The sequence below is a fragment of the Hypomesus nipponensis genome, chromosome 2, assembly GCF_054491055.1.
Source record: "Hypomesus nipponensis isolate SF chromosome 2, ASM5449105v1, whole genome shotgun sequence".
Classification (NCBI taxonomy): domain Eukaryota; kingdom Metazoa; phylum Chordata; class Actinopteri; order Osmeriformes; family Osmeridae; genus Hypomesus; species Hypomesus nipponensis.
In genome coordinates, this window is record NC_140362.1 from 11,196,634 (window position 1) to 11,215,970 (window position 19,337).

At 40.2% G+C, this 19,337-nt stretch overlaps 2 protein-coding genes and 1 long non-coding RNA gene across 7 annotated transcripts; 2 read left to right on the forward strand and 1 right to left on the reverse strand.

The window, feature by feature from the left end:
- Positions 1–4,639: 4,639 nt before the first annotated feature.
- Positions 4,640–7,967, forward strand: LOC146300753 (uncharacterized). 3 transcript variants are annotated; one of them, XM_084705745.1, is made up of 6 exons: positions 4,640–4,691; positions 5,606–5,692; positions 6,070–6,241; positions 6,402–6,585; positions 6,873–7,004; positions 7,100–7,967. In XM_084705745.1, exons 2-6 carry the CDS (start codon positions 5,625–5,627, stop codon positions 7,531–7,533), a joined length of 990 nt encoding a protein of 329 aa, XP_084561871.1. In that variant the 5' UTR covers positions 4,640–4,691; positions 5,606–5,624; the 3' UTR covers positions 7,534–7,967. The 3 variants fall into 3 exon arrangements, with proteins under 3 accessions (XP_084561871.1, XP_084561862.1, XP_084561876.1); XM_084705736.1 differs by lacking the exon at positions 4,640–4,691 and adding an exon at positions 4,814–5,333; XM_084705750.1 differs by lacking the exon at positions 4,640–4,691 and adding an exon at positions 4,828–5,333 and having other exon boundaries at positions 6,070–6,211.
- Positions 7,968–8,012: 45 nt separating this feature from the next.
- On the forward strand, positions 8,013–10,208 carry LOC146300754 (protein JTB-like). 2 transcript variants are annotated; one of them, XM_084705760.1, is made up of 6 exons: positions 8,013–8,155; positions 8,461–8,565; positions 8,643–8,683; positions 8,927–9,012; positions 9,100–9,179; positions 9,419–10,208. In XM_084705760.1, the coding sequence occupies exons 1-6, from the start codon at positions 8,142–8,144 to the stop codon at positions 9,573–9,575; spliced, it is 483 nt and encodes a 160-aa protein (XP_084561886.1). In that variant the 5' UTR covers positions 8,013–8,141; the 3' UTR covers positions 9,576–10,208. The 2 variants fall into 2 exon arrangements, with proteins under 2 accessions (XP_084561886.1, XP_084561894.1); XM_084705768.1 differs by having other exon boundaries at positions 8,096–8,259.
- A 3,254-nt stretch (positions 10,209–13,462) lies between these two features.
- Positions 13,463–18,751, reverse strand: LOC146300755 (uncharacterized). Of its 2 annotated transcripts, none has more exons than XR_014729464.1 (5): positions 18,622–18,751; positions 14,889–14,969; positions 14,696–14,781; positions 14,373–14,473; positions 13,463–13,907 (listed from the first exon to the last, which is right to left on the reverse strand). It is a non-coding gene; the product is annotated as an uncharacterized LOC146300755 (long non-coding RNA). The 2 variants fall into 2 exon arrangements; XR_014729466.1 differs by lacking the exon at positions 18,622–18,751 and adding an exon at positions 17,631–18,114.
- Between the last annotated feature and the right edge of the window lie 586 nt (positions 18,752–19,337).

A 19,337-nucleotide genomic window follows, 5' to 3' on the forward strand; every position in this document is an offset into this window, starting at 1 on the left:
AGTGACGTCCGAAGCTACAACAACACATTCACTGACAGAGCCAGAGATACAGATAGATTGCCAGAGCTAGATATACAGAGATAGATACAGATATGAGATAGTCGGTGTACACAAGCACATAGCCTACATATTTCTCTAGTTTTACCAGCCCTCAAATGTGGCCATCCCTTTTCCGGTTGCAAAAGCATGTTCCAAAACCTTAACTGCTAGCTTACATTATCATATAATAATGTATTCATTTAGCATAGCCTTTACTAAAACGGGATGAGCGGATGCGATCTCACTATGCCTCAATGGGGGTCTGCGCTCTTACCACGAGGCCATACTCAGTTGGACTCAGTGGAACTAACGTTATAAGACCATAAAAATACATGTTATAAATGTAAAGTAGTAAAGACGTTACGTTGTTTATAATACAACAATATGATAACATATTTTTGACACTTGCCAATCGAAACATTTATCACATAACCTTTATTTATCAAGTTGTCAATGACGATTGTGAGACTGACGTCTCGAGGACTTGACGTCACTTGATTCCTTCCATCGCTCGATACAGTCGTCATACCATAAACTGACCAGCAGATGTCCCTATGGAGAAGATGTATCGAACGCTTCGAAAAAGGGATACTTTTTCGAGATAATTGTGTCAAATAGCTCGTTGCTTCGGAAAGCTTCGTTTCCCCCATCACTAGATTATTGCAGTTAAAGCCTGTAAAGTTATAATACAATGATTTATTGTGAAATATTGCAGTTAAATCCTGGTAACATTTTACAGTGCAGGAATACAGACGTGGGGTCGGTAATTCAACAAACTGGCGAGAGTAGGTGACAATCCGGGGTTTAAGAGCTGTGGTATTGATGAGGGAATGAGCCGCAGGTGAGGTGAGTTACCGGGAGGGAGTGAAGAAGTGGAATGGATGACTGGACCTGGAAGAACAGACTAAAACCCGGTCCGGGGACATGACACTTTTATTTATTACAGTATTACCAAGTGTTGTTTGATCTCGTTATATCCATTAATAGGCGTTTGGTTTTGTAGGATGAACATATAAAACACAGGCCACATTTGTACACCGATGATAAATTGAAGGCAGTGTGAATTTCGTGGCATTTCGTTTGAATATAAAGTTGACAGTAAGCTACAGTAAGTCTGCATTATGGAAGATTTTGGTTACCAAAATAACTATTAAGCTTTCTTTGCCTGGCGAGAACAACGACGGAGCTGTACATGTTAACAGTTCATTTCATCCGATACAATGCGTTGGAAATCATACTCATATCTCGAAGAAAAAAAGCAACATATGTGATGAGTTCCATTTAGAATAGCCCTATATTTAGCCGTCAACTTTATATTCAAACGAAATGCATCGAATTTCTCACTGCCTTAAATTTCACATCAGTGTTGAAATGTGACCTGTGTTTTATATGTTCAACCTAGAAAACCAAACGTCTATTAATGGATATAACGTGATCTAACAAGTTAATAATGTAATAAATAAAAGCTTGAGAAGTGTGTCTAAAATATACTTTATTGAACATTTGCCTTTGAAAGGGGCATATTCATAGAACCATTTAGGCTACAAGACGTTTCCATCAGATGTAAGTGGGGGTGAAACATAGTCACTGAGGACCTTCATTGTCCCACAAAAGCAGTCTGGCTTGATGACACAATCAAAAAAAGAATAATGGGTGTGTTTAACAAAAGCTTCTGAAGGCAAGACTAATATTATTTAAATATATATCATTTTCTATTGTGGTTAACAGTTAAAGTATTAATCTTCATCTTTGCTCCAGATAGACATGTCAACAATCTATGCTCGCGCTTAGCTTAATATATTTGCCATCATGTCATGAACGTTTTTACAAAAAATCGAATCTGTTTTTAAAATAACGGGAATAAACTATATTAACAACATTTCATGTATGTGTGACAACAATTTGCTACAACAAGGCAGGCAACTCAAGCCATTTCTCCCTGTGCTCATTCAATATAAGTCTTTGGCTCATTCAGCTCAATGTAAATCGGCTATTGGCCAATGTGAACTTTTGTGCTCGTGCCCTGTTAGTATCCGCGAGCACATTTGCAGGCAACTTTTATTGACGTAGGCAAATAAATGGGGTGCTAGTTTACCCATTTCGGATTGGTTTCAAACTTAGCAAAAATCTGGAAAAATTATTCAATGAAAAAGCTAGTAGTATGAGCCAGGTTCAAGAATCGAACAAAAATTATTGGGGGAGATAGTTTTGTAAATGTTGACTGGAGTTAATAGAATAAAAACGACTGGAATAGTCGGAAACCTAACCGTAAATGCAATACCACCTACATCCACCTACAAGCCGAGGGGCGAGGGGTGGGGGCTTGACTGTGACTCTTGGGAAACTTCCGGGTTCTGAACTGGTTGCAGTTCCACCCTAGTTCCATATGAGGACGCTAATGGGTAAGTGCAGAATGAATGGAGGTCTATGGAGCTATAGCCCTCAAAATCCATTTTTCTCAGGATAACATTTTTTTGTCTAGTAATTTGAACGTTGAATTCAAAAGGGGAGGCAAAATAAATACACACTGCTGGATGTTAGATTTTATTAAAGTCGCTTTTTTGTCCTAGAAAGCCTTTTAGCCTTTCAATGACGTCATACACATCGTAGACCAGAGATACTGCTTTATGGCAAGCTCTGGTCACTTCCTTTTCTCTCTCTCGAGGCATAGACAACACAGCTGACACGTTAGGCTCATACTTCTGCGTATATATCTATGACACGCAAAATAGATGTGTAAACCCGTGTCATAGATATATACGGCATTGACGTCAAACAAATTGTACGACCAGTGCTACTGCTTGACGTTAAGCTCTGGTTACTTCCACTTTTCTCTTGAGGCATCGACAACACAGCTGGCAGGTTAGGCTCTCCCTGTCAATACACATGCTAGAAAGAGTTTTGGCTCGCTAATGTTGTTGCTAATGTTGCTAATGCTCTGACATTCTGTTTCTGCTTCGGATGCCATCAAGCGGGATCTCTTGTCGTAGTCAGTCTTTCACTAACCAATCAGCATCCGTTAGCAGAATGCTAGCGTGTTATGGGCAACAACGACTTACCCTGTAAGAAATCGAAAGGACATAACTACTCGTTCATTCAACTTTTGACCTGTAATCCATGTTGAACATAAGAAAACTACAATCAAATCAGAGATTTGTCAATGACAATCAGGCGAAAGAGACAAATTTAGCCGTTTAGCTCCATAGACTCTCATTCATTTTGCACTCGACCGCGATCACTCCCAGTGGAACTCTGGTGGAACTGCAACAAAATTCGGGGCATGTTCTCCTTAAACAGGCTCTGGTTATGCTGTCACTTATAATTCCCGCCTCTGAGTTGAAGCCACGCCCCCTCCGCAAAATCGGGGCCAAAAGTCTGAAACTGAAAAAAAACCTGAAAAAAAAGGTTTTGAATCTGAAAACGTGAAATGTGAAAATATGTGAAAATATGAAAGTGATAATGAAAATTAATAACGTATTCAAAATTATTCCAAAATGTAATCGAAATGTTATTTAACCTGAAAAAAAATGGTATACATGGTTTTTGAATACATTTTTCGAATTAACAAAACATTTTGGCCCTGATTTAGCTCCATACCGCAGCCGCAGTCGGTTGCAGCTGCACGAATCGACCAGCGAGATTTGCCGCTTGCAGTTGGGGAGGAGTTTCGGTACGTTTATGGTTACATTTAAATGTACATTTAAATTTACATTACAAGTTTACACTGCAGCTTGCCATCACTCGCCTTTACACAGTTCACCACGCTCGGGGCGTGTCAAACAGATTATTATAATACGGGTGGTTTAAATCAAGCATTCTGATTGGTTGAGAGTGAGTCACCGGGTGTGCTTTATTGAGCATAATGTACTGTACGCCCAGAGAATGCTCTGGTATGCCTTACATTTACCTTAAAACGGTAGCGTTCCATATTAGTGCGCACTCAAAATAACCAAAATGTTGCCGTAGAAAAAGACTGTCTACAAGTAACTACTGGCATGCAGCAATTATTGGTTAGCAAGCTATACTAGCAACATTCGGTTAATTTTTGAGCAATAATATTGCACTGTCCCGTGCTATCAGTGCTAGCTGGTCTAGCTACTGAAACGTTGGACGGAAGCTCAGGTCTATAGTTGCTAACTAGACTACACTTATTTAATTTGAGCTTCGTAGCCACGCAATTACATGACCTGGACTTGGCTTCTTAAAACAACGTTTTCCACGGATGCACAATTAATGGAGATATCCAAATCAACATAAGCTAACCTTAACAACAGCCTAATGTTCGTCTATCGAGTCCCAAGTCACTCGTAACTTGTTTACAGCATATGTAGGTTAGTAGGCTAGCTAGCTACCTTACACCCAGTGCCTACGAAACATTAATGATTGATTTAGAATGTTTAGGCCTAGTGTTTATATTAAATATAATTTTATTGAAAGTGTCCCATAGTCGTTGTTATTTTAAAGGTAGCTTTTATAATATGAGCATTGAATGAATGAGATGGTGCGAGATCTAGCTAGGCTAACAAACGTGCAGTGCACAATGCTGTTTGTCCGTTGCATAGCAACAGCCACCGTTTACAGGGACTATTTTCTCTCGGCTACTGAAATGCGATACACAATGTTTGTTGTCTATAACTATTTTGTGCTGAAAGGCAGGTTACTATTTATTTACTATTCATAATTTCGCTGGCAACCGTATTATAAAAGCAATAAGGTACTCGAGGCAGTACTTTATCGCCAATAAAGTACGTATTCCAGGGTTTGCCAACACCCTTGAACACGTACTTTATTGGCGATAAAGTACTGCCTCTCGTACCTTATTGCTTAAATGCAGAGTTGTAGTTCTCTAATGTCATTGTTTTAGTTCGTATACCGTCATGGCAAAGTGTGCAGACTTGGGTTTACGTACTCTATATACGTCTATGTCTATACAAAATACCATTCTTTTTTATTATTGTCTCTGTACAAATACAGAGATGTACAGGACTGGATATGCAGCCACACCTAATGTCATCATAACGTCATTCAGCAATTTTTTTGCAACTAATTGAACTGCCTTTAGCAACTTCCCCTAAATATTTGGCGGCCTAAATATAGGTGTCCCAATGTTTGATTATAGGTTTGACATTTCGGCCTCTCCGTAGTTTTGAAATTTACAGTCAGCAACTAAACACTAGCGCGTCGAAAGTAAGTCAGCTAGCTAGCTCTAGTTCCCCTGGTCATTGTTAAGAGGTTGGGAAGTCCTACGAGGTTAAAGTTAGAGCAGCTATATCATCTTTTGCTTATTGGTGGAGGTGAGTATAGGCTGAGAAAGCTTTTGTTTTCTGACGCTGTTAACGTTAGCTAGCAACTAACGAAAGTTACGTTAGCAAACAGCGCCTGTTGACCAAAATGGCCTAGGAATTTTCATAGTCAGCTTCTTCGACAATATACCAGTTTAATAGCAAGAATTAGGTCACCTGATAGCTAGCTTTGGCGTTAGCTAACTGGTACCATGCGAGATACATCTGTGATTAAATACTGACACCTTAAAAGTTCAAATATATTACTATTTCTTGCTGGCTAGTTCTACCATCAAGGACGCAATGTCTTTGCCACCAACTGCTGAGAAACTCGTGCTTAACAGCACTTCAACAGTACCTCTCCATGAACGGTAAGAAAATATACAGCGCTTACTTTAATCGCCTTTTATTCTTCTCACGCTACAACCATTTTGTTTTCGCAAAACCTTCCGAGTTTCCATGTATGTGAGAAATGGTGTGTACCAGGTGCATACATATCCCTTCAAATCCTTCACACCTGCTGAAATGTAAGCCACCACATTTTGAGTTGTAGAAGGCGGTGCAGAGGAATGGCATAGGCCTGTTCCACTTGCACAACCTCCCAAATGTCCTGGACAGATTAAGGCCTCTGCCCTACTGCTGCCCTCTTAGCAGTATGCATACTCCTTGAACCAGCTTTCACTTTTAAGGTATACTCGCCTCTCTACATCCCTCAACTCTGTCCATCACCCTCCGTTACCCCTGACAGCTTCACCATCATGCTGAAGAGTCAACCTGACCAGGTGGTAGTGGAGGCCAACCTGCAGCAGAAGGAGGCCAGCTTCAGGAACAGAAAGCTTGTCCTGCAGATGGAAGACAGACCATCAGTACTGGTTGCCCTGCAGCATAGGGTACTCTGGAGGAAGAGGGAAACAATGCATGTAGTCTGGATAAGCAGTAGCCCCACCTCTTGACCTATCGGTTTGGACTTGAGGGAAATCTGTTGAAATGTTACATCTCTTTTCCACATCAAATACCTTTACCAATATAATCCTTTTTTGACCTTTTGATATGTATTCTCCCCAATGCTATACTCTGCAGAGTTTGAAGCACCGTCTGGGAAAACCCAATGTGCTGGCCAGGCTGGGCCAGCCCTTGGGGGCCATATCGTGGAGGGGTGCTGGCAGACGGTTCTCCATGAGGGAACTGCCAGACACATCCAGAGAAGGGTTCCGTTGGAGGATGGTCAGAGAGGGTTCCTTTAAACCAGGCTTCAATTTTAGAAGTGAGTATATGTGGTTTATTTTTCATGCTGCTTATGAATGAGGTTATCTGAATCTGTATATGTGTAGTAGGACTCCCCTCTGTGTGTAAGCGGGACTGGTCAGAGCAAGTGTTCCTTTGGTATCCTTAGGTTTCATCCTTACGTGAACCCTAGCTGTTTAACTGATTTGTTCAGCTTATGCTCATGGTCTAAATAAGGGATTGAAGTGCAACACTTTACAATGAAGGTTTGAGTTAATAGTTTCAATGACCAGCGCTTCCCTTGTCAAACATTTCTGTAATGTGCAGGAGTGGGTCCGAGGCACGGCTGGAACAGTGTTGCCAGAAAGAAGCTGCGTTCTGCGCTGAGGATGCAGGGTGGTCTGGTGACCAGCTCTGGAGCGCTGTTAACCCAAGGAGCCTGGTACCAAAGAGGAAGAGGTGAGAGCACTATTTCAGATTGTTGCACATGGATTATGAAAGAAACACACATTATTCAGCATGCATAATACACTGTTCCTTATGTCCCTCTGCAGGAAGAAGAGGAGTTGGTCTCAGTCTGGATCAGACTGGCACAAGAGGGCACGGTGGTTTTGGCACTAGGCATGGTTTTGGAGACTGGGGAGCGTTCAACACCAGGGGAGCGTTCAACACCAGGGGAGCGTTCAACACCAGGGGAGCGTTCAACACCAGGGGAGCGTTCAACACCAGGGGAGCGTTCAACACCAGGGGAGCGTTCAGTACTAGGGGAGGTTTTGGTGCTAGGGGAAGCTCCGTCACGAGGGGAGGCTTCAGGGCCAGGGCAGCCTTTGGAGACAGAGGTCGTGGCACTTTTAGAGGACCCTTGGTCATCACCAAAGAGCAGCTGGACAACGAGCTTGACGAGTACATGTCCATGTCCAAGAGCAATCTGGATGCACAGCTGGATGATTACATGTCTATGGCCGGTGCAGACTATATTGGATATTAAATGAAAATTCTGAAGTTAAAAAAAATTTAAAAAGCAATTTCTCATGTAAGAGCTACAACTGTATACTTTTTTGGGGGGTGATGTTTAGCATGATCAGTTTTGTTCTGATTATGAAATAGTTTGTTTTTGTGCAAGACAACTATGGTAATGACAGGTTTGCCAGCAGTTTGAATATTTGGTGCTTTTTGTTTTGTTTTTGAAGTTGCAAAAGTTGTTGATACTGTTATAAGTTAAAAAAAAAAGTTAAACGTTAAAGACTAAACTGTCATCAAACCAGTCTAGAAGTGTTTTTGTGAATCTAAAAATGCAACAAAACAAAAAAAGTTTAGTTGATCAAGAAAATGTTTGATGTAAGGTTTCATATTGTTTTAACATTTTAACATGCATGCAGTTTAACTAAATAAAAACCTAAACAGAGTGGTTATGCAACTTTACTTGCACCCTTTTCTCATTTCCATAGCCGTCCTAATACTGGCGATGAGAGAACATTAGCTTAGCTTTCTTAACAACGGACGTCGGGCGACTAACAAAGTGACTAGCTAAGTAAACGGCATTAATGTTTGAAAACATGGTCACATGAACTGAGCAGGAACTGGAGGAAATGCAAGATGGCTACTGACTTGTAAGCAAACATTTATCAGTCGCGGTTATCTTACAATGAAATCGTGAAAAGACTATCTACATTTGTCAAATGGAAACACTGTAATACAAGCACCTCATTTTGGGGTAAGCCACTAAACTGTGTATTTACCTTAATGCTATGTGTGAGCAAGCATGCGGTGTATTGATAAAGTAGACAAAGTTACGACTTCGTACAGCATGAATGTGATTGGTGTGTAAGTATATTATAGGTAGTTCGTTTATTAAGACACGTATTTGCTATTATTTAGAAATACTTGTTTATGTTTTGTCGAAATATTCTTTTAGAAGTTTTGTTGCAGTTTCGTGGTTGTACCTTTGCCCTTTGGCCAGCAGAATGCGCTGTTCACCAACTTTAGTGTTGTCGATCTATGCCATCTGCTTGCCGCTCAGGTAGGCCCGCTTGAATGTGTTCGTGGAAACCACACTGACCGAGTTTACCTAGTCTCTAACAGTGTGCTTTCTTTAAGTGTCTACGGTGCTGCTCGTTCATTAAAAGAACGTGCAACAGGTAGGCCTACAATTGTTGTTTTTTACTTAAATGCATTACCCGTTGTCTGTTTTTCTTTCTTTTAAAAACAAAACTTAAATGTATTACCCTTTGTCAGTTTTTCAGTGGATCTAGAACTCAAAAGCTACAGTAGTCCTATAGTTACCTACCTACCCAAAACTCTTAATTAGTGTACATCTCTCAACGGGTTTTCGGGCCAACAGCAAAATAGCAGACAAGAATAACTCCTAATTTTAATTGCAGCCATGAGCACTTCATCCCTTCATTGCTGGCAGGAAGAGGAGTTTACAATTTTGGCAGTGTGTGCCCAGTGTACACCTTTTCAGATGGTAAGAGAAAACACATATTTTCCCATTTTAATCAGAAATATTATTTGATTGTCAAATTTTACGATTTTTTTATTACCCCACTCCTAGAAATCGTGGCCACCTTGTCACTTAACTGGATTCATTGAGCAGATTAACTGTTCAAAGTCTAACAAACTTGAACATAAGAGGTAGGCTTGTTGTCCTTGATTTCTTAAATAACATTGAATTGATGAAAATGATTAGAATTTTTAAAAGATTAAAAGTAGCTGTAATAACAAATATAACACTTTGGAATGGATTTACAGGGAAAGGAACTTGTTTGGAATTTATATGACAATTTATAAATTAAATCTGAGATACTGCACTAAGCTTTGTGAAGCAGACTCAAGGCTTTAGCATCAGTCTTAATTCTCCATCGTTCTGTCAGCTGCCACTCTTTAAGACAGGAGGAAAAGCTCTTCTGGAAGTTTGAGGGAGTTATGATGACTCTGACAGTTGTCTTCATCCTACTTGTGATTGTCCGTCAACGTGGCTTGGACCGCCTTGCCTCAGAGAAGGTCCGTCGGCAGATCGAATCCATATAGTCTCCTCCAAAGTTGAACTACCTCATTTGCCATTGTGAGCATTTTACTGCACTTTAATGTCATTTCTTCATGTAGTGGCCGTATTGAGTATGTATATACCAAGATGTAATAGTTTATGGATACAAATGTGTCTTTCTTACCTGATTATATTGAGGGTTTAAACAGGGTGTTATTTATCAGTCATCTGTATAATTCCTTATCATGTATTAAGTTTTCAGTTTGAGATCAAAGTGCTTGCTGTTAATGCAGTACAACAATATATAGTTATTTAAGGTTGTGATGTAATCTATTATGTTTCTTCTTACTAAAGTCCCAATGCTTTGTTAACATATCCATAACCTGAGAACTAAAGTACTACATAACATTTAATGTTGTTGCATGTAATTAAAATGTAAAAATATATATTTGCCCGCATGTTTATGGTTCATTCACAAGTATCCTAGATTTGGTCCAAGTTGTAAAAAAATATTTGGACCTTATCTCAACATGCAAGAAGGACATACCTCAAATACAAATTGAAATTGGTATGTGTGCCTGTGAACATATTTCAAATAAGCTCTCCAACAACGGTTACAAATGTAAACCACATTTTATTTAAAAAATAAAGTATTTGCCTACAGTTTATCAAATAAACATGAACATTAATTCAAAACTTTTTCACAGGAAAATTATATAAGAACACTTGCATGTTAGATGATAAAATATATAAATCAAAACTCAAGACAAGAATAGTCAAATCCAGTATGAAATGCCATCAATCACAAACACTTGAGAAAGAAGTGGTTGCACTTTGACCCTCTTGGACAGTCACATAGTTGGCCAAATCGTGGTCCTTTTTTCGCTGTGCAGAAATCACCAACATTACACTGCAAACACATTTTGGAGAAATTACACATATGCACAGACAATAGAGAGCAAAATAACATTATTATACTTTTTATATCTGCTTGCTGAAGTGTCGAGCAGTTGCTGTAGCTTCCTAATAGCCCCAAAACCAGACAGACATTGTGAGACTCCAATCAACCATTAGATGCCCTCATATGACAAGTGTGTAATTCAATCTTTAAATAATGTTGGGTATAGTGAATTTTCACTTTGTACTAAGGCTACCAGTTTTAAAGTTGATAAATTGTTGTTTGTCTGTGGCACTACAAATCTGTCTTTATAGTTATGTTGTGATGCACAGACAAAAATGTTTTTATATTTATTCAACAGTCGAAGATGTGAAAATCTGAGATCCTCTGAGATATAACCTGTAAGGAATCTGTCACATATAACCTTTTATTGGACTTACACTAGGGAGGCGGCTCTGTCTTCTGTCCCATGAATCCATTCTTCTGTTCTGAAGTTTCTCTAGAACATTGTGAAGAACACCAAGCTGATGAAAAACAGAGTAAACCCCTGGTTATGTCCAGTAACAACCATAAGTATTCGTGGTGATAGTGTATTATTTTAGTGCCAACATTCTCAGCTGTAGTACAAACTGAAACAGATCTATATTGGCTCACAAATTTAATCACAAAAAGAAAAAAATTACCCACTATCTAGGTTATTTGATTTTCCTTGGTCTTGGATTGTGCTGCTTCTAGAACAGATCTGGTGAACTGGTCTGGCGTTCTCATAGCCCACAACAATAGCTTCATGATACAAGGTGTACGGGAAAACATCTTGGGGTAACACTATCAGCAGATAGAGGCCAGAAGGTACAATAACCATGAGGATCTTTTTTAACTTCTAAAGTAGCCTACTTGGTTCCAGCGATTTGATTGTATGCCAGAACTCACCAATTCCCTTGTGTCCTTGGTAGCTTCATGCTTAGATGGTGACCTTTCATCAGTCCATCCTGCAGCCACGTTTGACGTTGAAGATAATATGTACAAAAAGTAAACAAAAGTAAGGAGCATAACTGCTGGTTTTGACATTTCTGTGTTGGATGGAATGCAGTCAGTAAAGTGACTTCTCGCTGTTCTTGCTACGCTGTCCAAGGTACTGAAAAAGAGCAGCAGGTTTAGTTGTTGGTCTCCTCCGTTGAATGAGCTTCAATTAGGTATCAGTACTGGGAAATCGCCCAGCAGACACCTACACACCCGTCACCCACTTACTTCATTGGATCTGTTCTTTTATGTCATCAATCCCATAGTTGCAGCCCCAGGCTGACGATGAGAGATTGCGGACTACGCTAAGAAAACATGTTTGGTTTGGTTGGGTTAAATTGGATTAGACCCATTATCCCAAGTGAACTTTATATGACAACTTGTAATTCGACGTTTAGACTCGTTTTTTATGGATCACAAAGGATGTGTGTGGGCTGGTTGATTTTTACTTAATGCATTAAGAAACAAAACAATTAATGAATGAAATTTGTTATAGACCACTCCTTCATCCTTACGGCACCTGTTATATAAAGCGATAAAAAGGGAACACCCCGCTTGCCTTAATCTCTTGGCTGTCCTTGGTGTAATCTTTTCCTTCTTTAGATGGTTTTAATAGCCCAGTAATGATGTCAAGAGGCACGTATTCGTCGGCCGCCTTGACCATCTTCCATGTGACGTCAATCAGTTCCAGGTATTGGGTCTCTGAAATTCTGTCTGATTTTGCGGATTTCAATCAATTTCCCATAACATTTTTAGATTACTATTTTATTTTATAACGACTTAGTATCTCATACTATGAATACATTATAATGATCAATTTAGCCAAATACAATTTTATATAATATTGATAGTGCTGTGCTTGATACGCTCATAAGTTGTATTACACTAGTAGACCTACAGTATAGGCAGACAATGCTTGTATTTTATCTTTTTGTATGGTAATTGCAAACTCTTAATGCTTTCACTCCCTTCTCTTTATCTGCCGGTCTGTGCTTTCCCGTAGCTCTCCCACAGAGTGCATGTCCTGAGTCATGGGGACAGACTGTGCTTCAGAGGGGAGTTTGTGCCAGTATAAATAGAGATGTATAAGAGACATGCAGATGTTTGACTTTAATACTTTTACAGCTGGAAGTTATTTACAGGTTGTGTGCGTGTGTGAGGAGGGGACACATTTTTGGATAAGTCAGAGCAGGGGGTGGGTGAGTATGGATAGGAGAAAAAGGTGAGGCTTCACTCTTTTTTGGATAGACGTCTTACTTGAGGGGGAACTTCTCAGTACTTTAAAACATGTCAAATACTGCTGATGCAGTGGGACTTCATTGGATTTCTTCACTTGAAAATCAAGTTTAAGTATGCTCATTGATGCCGCCTTCTCAGTACATGGCAAGACCTCCCCCTCATTTGATGATGATCAGCAGATGACGGTTGAAGGAGGCATCACACCAGGACTATTCTGCCTCCCTAATGGTTTTCTCCTGCTGCCCAGCCCTCTGACCATTTCTTGGGCTGTACGTTTCCCAGAATGTAATACGCTCCCTTTACAAATCCTTGGCTTTGTGTTTGAATGGGAAAATATACAGCCTCAGAGATTGTGCAAGAATAGAGGAGAAAATAAAATAAATACAGCTTGTTGAGTAGCACTGTAATGCCCCCCCCCCACATCCTATCCCCACCCCACTGTAGGCCTCTCTGTTTTATGGTAAACATATAATTTCAACATTAATGCTTTTCTAAGGATGGGAGGATAATTGGAACCCTACTATCAATACACATGGTACTTGACTCCTTCCAGTTAACATCTGCAATGCTTTAAAACCTACATCCTAACTATGAAGTACTGACCACAGAGAATAGAAAAATGCACCCAGGTGTTAACGCATCTAGAGCTAGCTATGACTTGTGGCAGGGAAAACTCTAAAACATTACAGCTGTTCTTTTTTTTACCCAAAGAACATTGAATTGAAATGAAAGGTGAAATGAAAAGATATGCATTACTAAATATGACCCATAAAATTGAATTATGTATTTATTGTATAAGCAGTAAAACATGTTGTAGAAAATGTTCTCAAAGACAAAGTACTGCGAAAGTACTGTGGGGTGAAACATTTTGTTGACTTGGGCTAATAGACTAATGACTGTGGCTTTGCATTGAATTAAAATGATTTGAACGGCACTATCAAGGCAATTGTATTTACCTTCAATTTAGTAAAAAACGATTGGATCCTTATTACAATTAAGTAATATTCAAATGTGTACACTCAAAAATGTATAGCATCTCCAAAAAAAAAGTGCCCTAAAGGGTGGCCAGAGGAAATTCCACAGTCCATACAATCATTGTTGTATTATCATCGTGCTGAGAAACTTCACATGCTGCATTTTCTGGTTGCACTACTGATATGAACCATCGGACAAACTAGGTCAGTCAGTAGGCTTCTGCTCTGTCCGACATCCAGCATTTCTGGGAAAGAGACACAGAAAATGTAATGAGACTCCAAAGTATTAAAGAACACTTCATGGTGCTTACGTTGAGATTATTTTCTTTAAGTGATAATGTTTATGTCAGTGCCCTCAGGCCTACTTGAGTCTTTCACTTAAGCATCTAGAGAGCACTACTTTTATGGCTGTGAAATATGGGTATTGGCCATAAAGTGTTGGAGACCTTTGACCTTTGTAGTTAGGTGTCAACCCCCGTGTGTGAAATGTGTACTGGAGATAACAATGTTTCTTCTCATACACAGATACTGTGAAGATTATTCATTTTCTATTACTGTTCACCTGGCATGTAGTGGTACTAAAAATTATTGATTAAAAGTATGAGTTTATAGAAACTCTCCCCTTGAATTCCCTAATTTCCTCATGTTCTTAGTGAATGTTTCTATATCTCACATGTCTTACCTTGTTATGCCCTAGCCGTGTGTCTTACCTATGCTCTGTCTTGAATGGCCTCCTTCATGCTAAGCGACATATCTGTTGAGCAGCCAATCCTAGGATCAGCACTAGGCATGATTGGCCAATCACAGCAGCCTAGTTTGGATCATGACATGCCAGTTAGGAACGATGTGAGGAACTTAACAGGCATTAAGTAATTGCTTTTAGAAGTGAGTCCCTTGAATGCAATAGTGAGGTTAATATACTGTATTAATGGAGAACACTGTATATTATAATTTTGTTGACACACTTGGTGCCGAATACCTTAACAGTGTGACCATGTGTGCCCTTTAAGAGCTTTTAATGAACATAAGGTACCTCATTCCTAGGATTGCCTGGCTCATTTTCATTCTCCTCCCCTATTGTTTCAAACAAACTGTAGTCAATTGGCTGGCTGCTATTACCTTAAGCAGGATGGAAAGAGTTTTGCAAACAGTACAGTTACATCAACGTTGTACATAGAAACAAAAAATATATTTCCCAAACTTCTCTTAATTTGACAATTTCTTACTGTAAAATATGTAGTCCAAAGTGGCACTGTAGTCATAGTCTGGTGTTGGAGTAACGTCATCGTATTCCTCATCTTGGTTTCCTATTGAGGGAAAAAGTGACACATTTTTGTCAACAACCTGGCAAGCCTTGAAACAAAAGGTTACTTTGCACCTCATTACTTATATTTGTATTTCTGGATAGCACCATTGTGCTCCTCAGCATCTCCTGTTTCAAACCTATTTGATTCCCTGTTGAACATGTGGATTACATTTTCTCACTGCACACACACAATGGGCCCCGGATTTGTTGTAGGTGGGTCCGGGGAACCCCACCTCATTTGTTTGGCTTGCCCTGGGGGAGCCATAAACACTCAGGTGCGCCTGCATTTTTTGGTCCCTTTGCCCAAGACAAATAGAGACACCTTGTGTGAGTTATGGACTCTTAAAAAGCGATGCGAACAATGGAAGCGTGAGGGTGGTTTGTCTCCCAGGACGATCCATGGTGGAGTTGGCAGAAGGACAATACAAGGAGGAACATGTCTTCCATCAATCAAGTGTGCAGGGACTGTAGACAAGGTCCTACAGACAGAGATGTGTTGTTACAATGAGTTTCAGCTTTCACTCTTTGGCTGAACCAAAAAACAAACAGACATCTTATGAAACTCTCGATTGAGCAATTTCGATAAAGAATCCACCTCCTATGAAAATATTTTATGTATTGCACTTGTCACTGGGTACATTTTAACTTGGAGAAAAGACATCCCTGTACTTATTTTTTATATTTTTTTCTTAGACTGAGAGAAATGTGTATTTACAAAGTGAAAAGCCAATTATATCCAACCACAGGGTATTCAACTCAACGAATGCAAGAAAAAAAGAAAGAAAAAAACAGAGGAAGTAATTGTGAGCCAAATGAGCCTTCAAACTGTAATACTAATGGGCCTGCAATACTGTGATATGACACACTGTGGAAACAAGAAGAGCCAGTACACAGCATTAGACAAACAAAGCTTTTAAATATGAATCCTGACATTGAAAAAGTAGTTCAAGAAGTCAACAGCAGTTAGCTTCCTACCTTGATTTATTTCAATGGCAGGAAATGTATTTTGTTCTGGTAGTTCTTCCACCTATTGTCTTAATGTTTAAACCATACTTTCCATTTAAAGTTAATATTTCCTTTTATATCCTTTATTTGTAGTCAATTCTAAGACTAGATATTATAAACAAACTGAATTAAAATATACTTATCCAGTAGGTTTCTGATAAAGTGTTTTATTCTTTTATAAATACATACACATACTGCATGTATATACTGTGCATATACAGTATATACTGTACATATATACACATACTGTATATAAAATTGATATGTCTTTAGAGCAATGTTGGCTTTGCCGTTTGCAGTATCCTCAGGATTTAGTTCACCTGTTTCATTGGTGATAAGGGCGGTTACTCTCAGCAACGCTCAGACAGAACACTGTCTCTAACTGTCTCTGTGATAACACGTTGCCTGTTGTGACAAACTGGTTGGGATAAGGTTTACATTTTCCAGCATCAGCTTGTTCAGTCAGTTTTTTAATGAGTCACAACCCGACACAACCCACTCAGCCAGTGAGTCAAGTCCATTGGTTGACTTGGAACACCGGTACTGGACGTGTCACAACTGGAATCCGTTCACCATTCAGTCAGACAAAAGGTTGAGGGAAAGGTGAAAATTAGATTACTCTTCTCAACTGATTACTGGTGGCTATGGGGGGTGGAGGGTTGAAGAGATTGGAAAGAGGGATTTCCCAAGGTGGCTGGGAAGCCCCAACATCCTTTTCCATGCTCCTCCACAATGTGTAATAAACACTTCCATTAGTCAAATACCATTTCCATATTGACTGTTTTGTTTAACTCTACGTGCCTTTGCAAATCAACTGGGTTCATGACCATGTAGCACATCCAAAGATGGTGTCTTTCAGATCTTAGCATTCCTGTTACAGAGTTAAGCAAACAGTGACCTCTCAACCTTGTCAGATGTCTGTCACAGAGACAACCACTGCCTGCCCCCCCCCCCCCCCTACACCCACCACTACCCTCTTACTCTCCACAAAACCTTGTCCCACCAAGACTCTCCCAGCCTTTCACTTTCCCCACTACACCTAATAAATTCTCCTTTTAGCTTTGATAAGATCTCCAGAGTTATGGTAAACCACAGGCAGACGAGGAGGGCCCTGAAGTGTACTGACAGACGTTCTGCATGCAGCACCACACCTTAGATGTTGTGTCCAGGTCATTCACCAAACATGTTTGATCTTGTCATTATTTCTCGAATGTTGTACAGTTACTTGCATTTACTTGGGAGGCTGGTGCCCAACAGTTGTAGAACTTGTAATTTAATTCAGGGAAAATAGATCAATTGGTCATTACTCTGAACTTTACTAAAAAACAAAAGAAATATGGTGTTCCTGGTGATGACATCATACACTACATGACGGGTGCCAGACACAGGGGAACAGTTGGTCCTGATAAGAAGACAGGGTGGTTATCTCTGCACTGCCAGCGCATTGGATTGGAGTCTGTTGAAGCCTTCACTTACACACAGTATTGAGCAAAAAATCTAAGAGACAAACATAATTGCAACCTCCATGAACTTCTGTATCAGTCTTTGTTGTCCAGCATGTCAAGGGACTCTTCAACTTAAAAAGTGCCAGAAGGCATGTTAAGTACAATGGGAAAATTGACTGAAAACATTCAGGATGTCCATGTATAAAACGTACCTTTCAATAACCCCATGCATGTTCAGGCATCCCTGTCTTTGCAATGCAATAGGTTTCCTTTCATGTTTAAACTGTCAGGTATGTCTGACAATGAGCAGTAAGTGTATCAGGTGGAATTCCTCATGAAAGATCATGTGGCAGTAGAGATTCCCAAAAAGTAACAAAATAATCTACACAACAATGACAATGTAATAAAGGAAACGTCAGTCAAAAACCTTGACGAAAAACAATTTGCAGAATAAACTCCTAAAAGCTTTTGGCAATTTATAGCTAAGCTGCCTACTTCTTCTGAACCTTCCTCTGTGCTTTCTCCAACAGCAACGTGAATCACCCGACCAAACTGCTAACGACCAGTTTTGGGACAAAACTCTCCCACTTCCTGGCATGTTTCTTTCTTGCAAACTCCCTAAAACCAATGAAGACAAACGTCTGCAGTGGACAAGGGGGACCCCAGCCAAAACAAGACAAACAACAAGACAGCCAGAGCCAAAAGTAACAAAAACAAGAAGGTTTTGAAGTGTTTTCCCAGAGAAGCAAGTCTATACTAGTCCATGGACAGCTTCCACAGCATAAAGACCTCACGGAGGAAAGAACAAAAAAACGTTATCCCCATAGGGGATCTGCTGGAAAGACTTGATTATTATTCCCTCCTGCGGAAGCTCTCCCCTGGTGCCTGAGAAAACTCATCCCTCCTCACGGTAGGGTTACAATAACACAGCTCGTGGCTTTCTGAATCAACTCTGCAGAGTGCTGGATGGATGCTTATTATTCCTCAAAATGCCCAGTGTGTGAGATTGACTTAAAACCTTACTCCCTCTCTGCATGTCTGATATTCCATATATTCACGTTTAGGACACCGGTCCTTCGATGAATGTAACATCGATGCTGTAGTGTATACCATGCAACCCTCCATACCAGTAATGCAACACTGAGATATTAACCCTGGGGTTCCTCAAAGCAAGGCAAACTTCTAAGGTCATTGAGTACTCACCCCAGCATAAGGGTAGAACCAGGACCCCAGTTACCCAGAGATAGAACAATCGCCTGTGCATGCTGGTAGGGAGACAGAGGAAGAGTGGGAGATGGAAGACCGAATGCAGACACTGCCTATGTGTTGGGGGAGTGGTGTTTGAATGAACAAGCGTGCATGTTGGTGTGACAGGGAGGTGGGGCTTGGAGACCAGAGCCAGAGGCAATGTTAAATGCACTCCTAACTCAGTTCCTTAACATGGGTCACTTTCTGTTCCCCTCTCCCTCTTGTACTGCTGGTGAGAGATTTTCCAACAGGTAAAACTGGAACTCACCAGTGAAAGTAAACATGCACCTCAGACAGATCCTGACACGTTACAGTCGTTGTATAATCTGACGTTGGATCTCTACACAAAAGGATGATTTGTGCTGTACCTGCACATTTTATCTGTAATGCAGGCTGTCATAGTCTGTGAGGACTAACAGGAGTTTGGCAACGTGTCTCTGTCTACTTGTGTGTGAGTGTGTGTATGTGTGTCTGGGTGCTGCTTTGGCATTCCTCCATCCTGCGTTGAAGGAAGATCACATGAACAGTCAGAGTGAGAAGTGAAGATAAACACCTTTCTCAAGGGCTAAGGTCTGGGAGCCAGCCCCTTCTACTATCCTCTGCTTACTTCCCCCATGTCCTTCCAAAAAACCCTCCCTTCTAGAATGGAGATTCCCAGTAAAGAAGTGTAG

Bases quoted from the DNA above. Each gene is read 5' to 3' on its own strand.
- LOC146300754 (XM_084705760.1), top strand. The intron at 8,566-8,642 runs GTAGGCCCGCTT...GCTTTCTTTAAG, and splicing joins GCCATCTGCTTGCCGCTCAG to TGTCTACGGTGCTGCTCGTT. The intron at 9,013-9,099 runs GTAAGAGAAAAC...CCCCACTCCTAG, and splicing joins AGTGTACACCTTTTCAGATG to AAATCGTGGCCACCTTGTCA.
- LOC146300753 (XM_084705745.1), top strand. From the start codon at position 5,625: ATGTCTTTGCCACCAACTGCTGAGAAACTCGTGCTTAACAGCACTTCA. The intron at 5,693-6,069 runs GTAAGAAAATAT...TACCCCTGACAG, and splicing joins ACAGTACCTCTCCATGAACG to CTTCACCATCATGCTGAAGA. The intron at 6,242-6,401 runs GTAGTCTGGATA...TATACTCTGCAG, and splicing joins GGAAGAGGGAAACAATGCAT to AGTTTGAAGCACCGTCTGGG.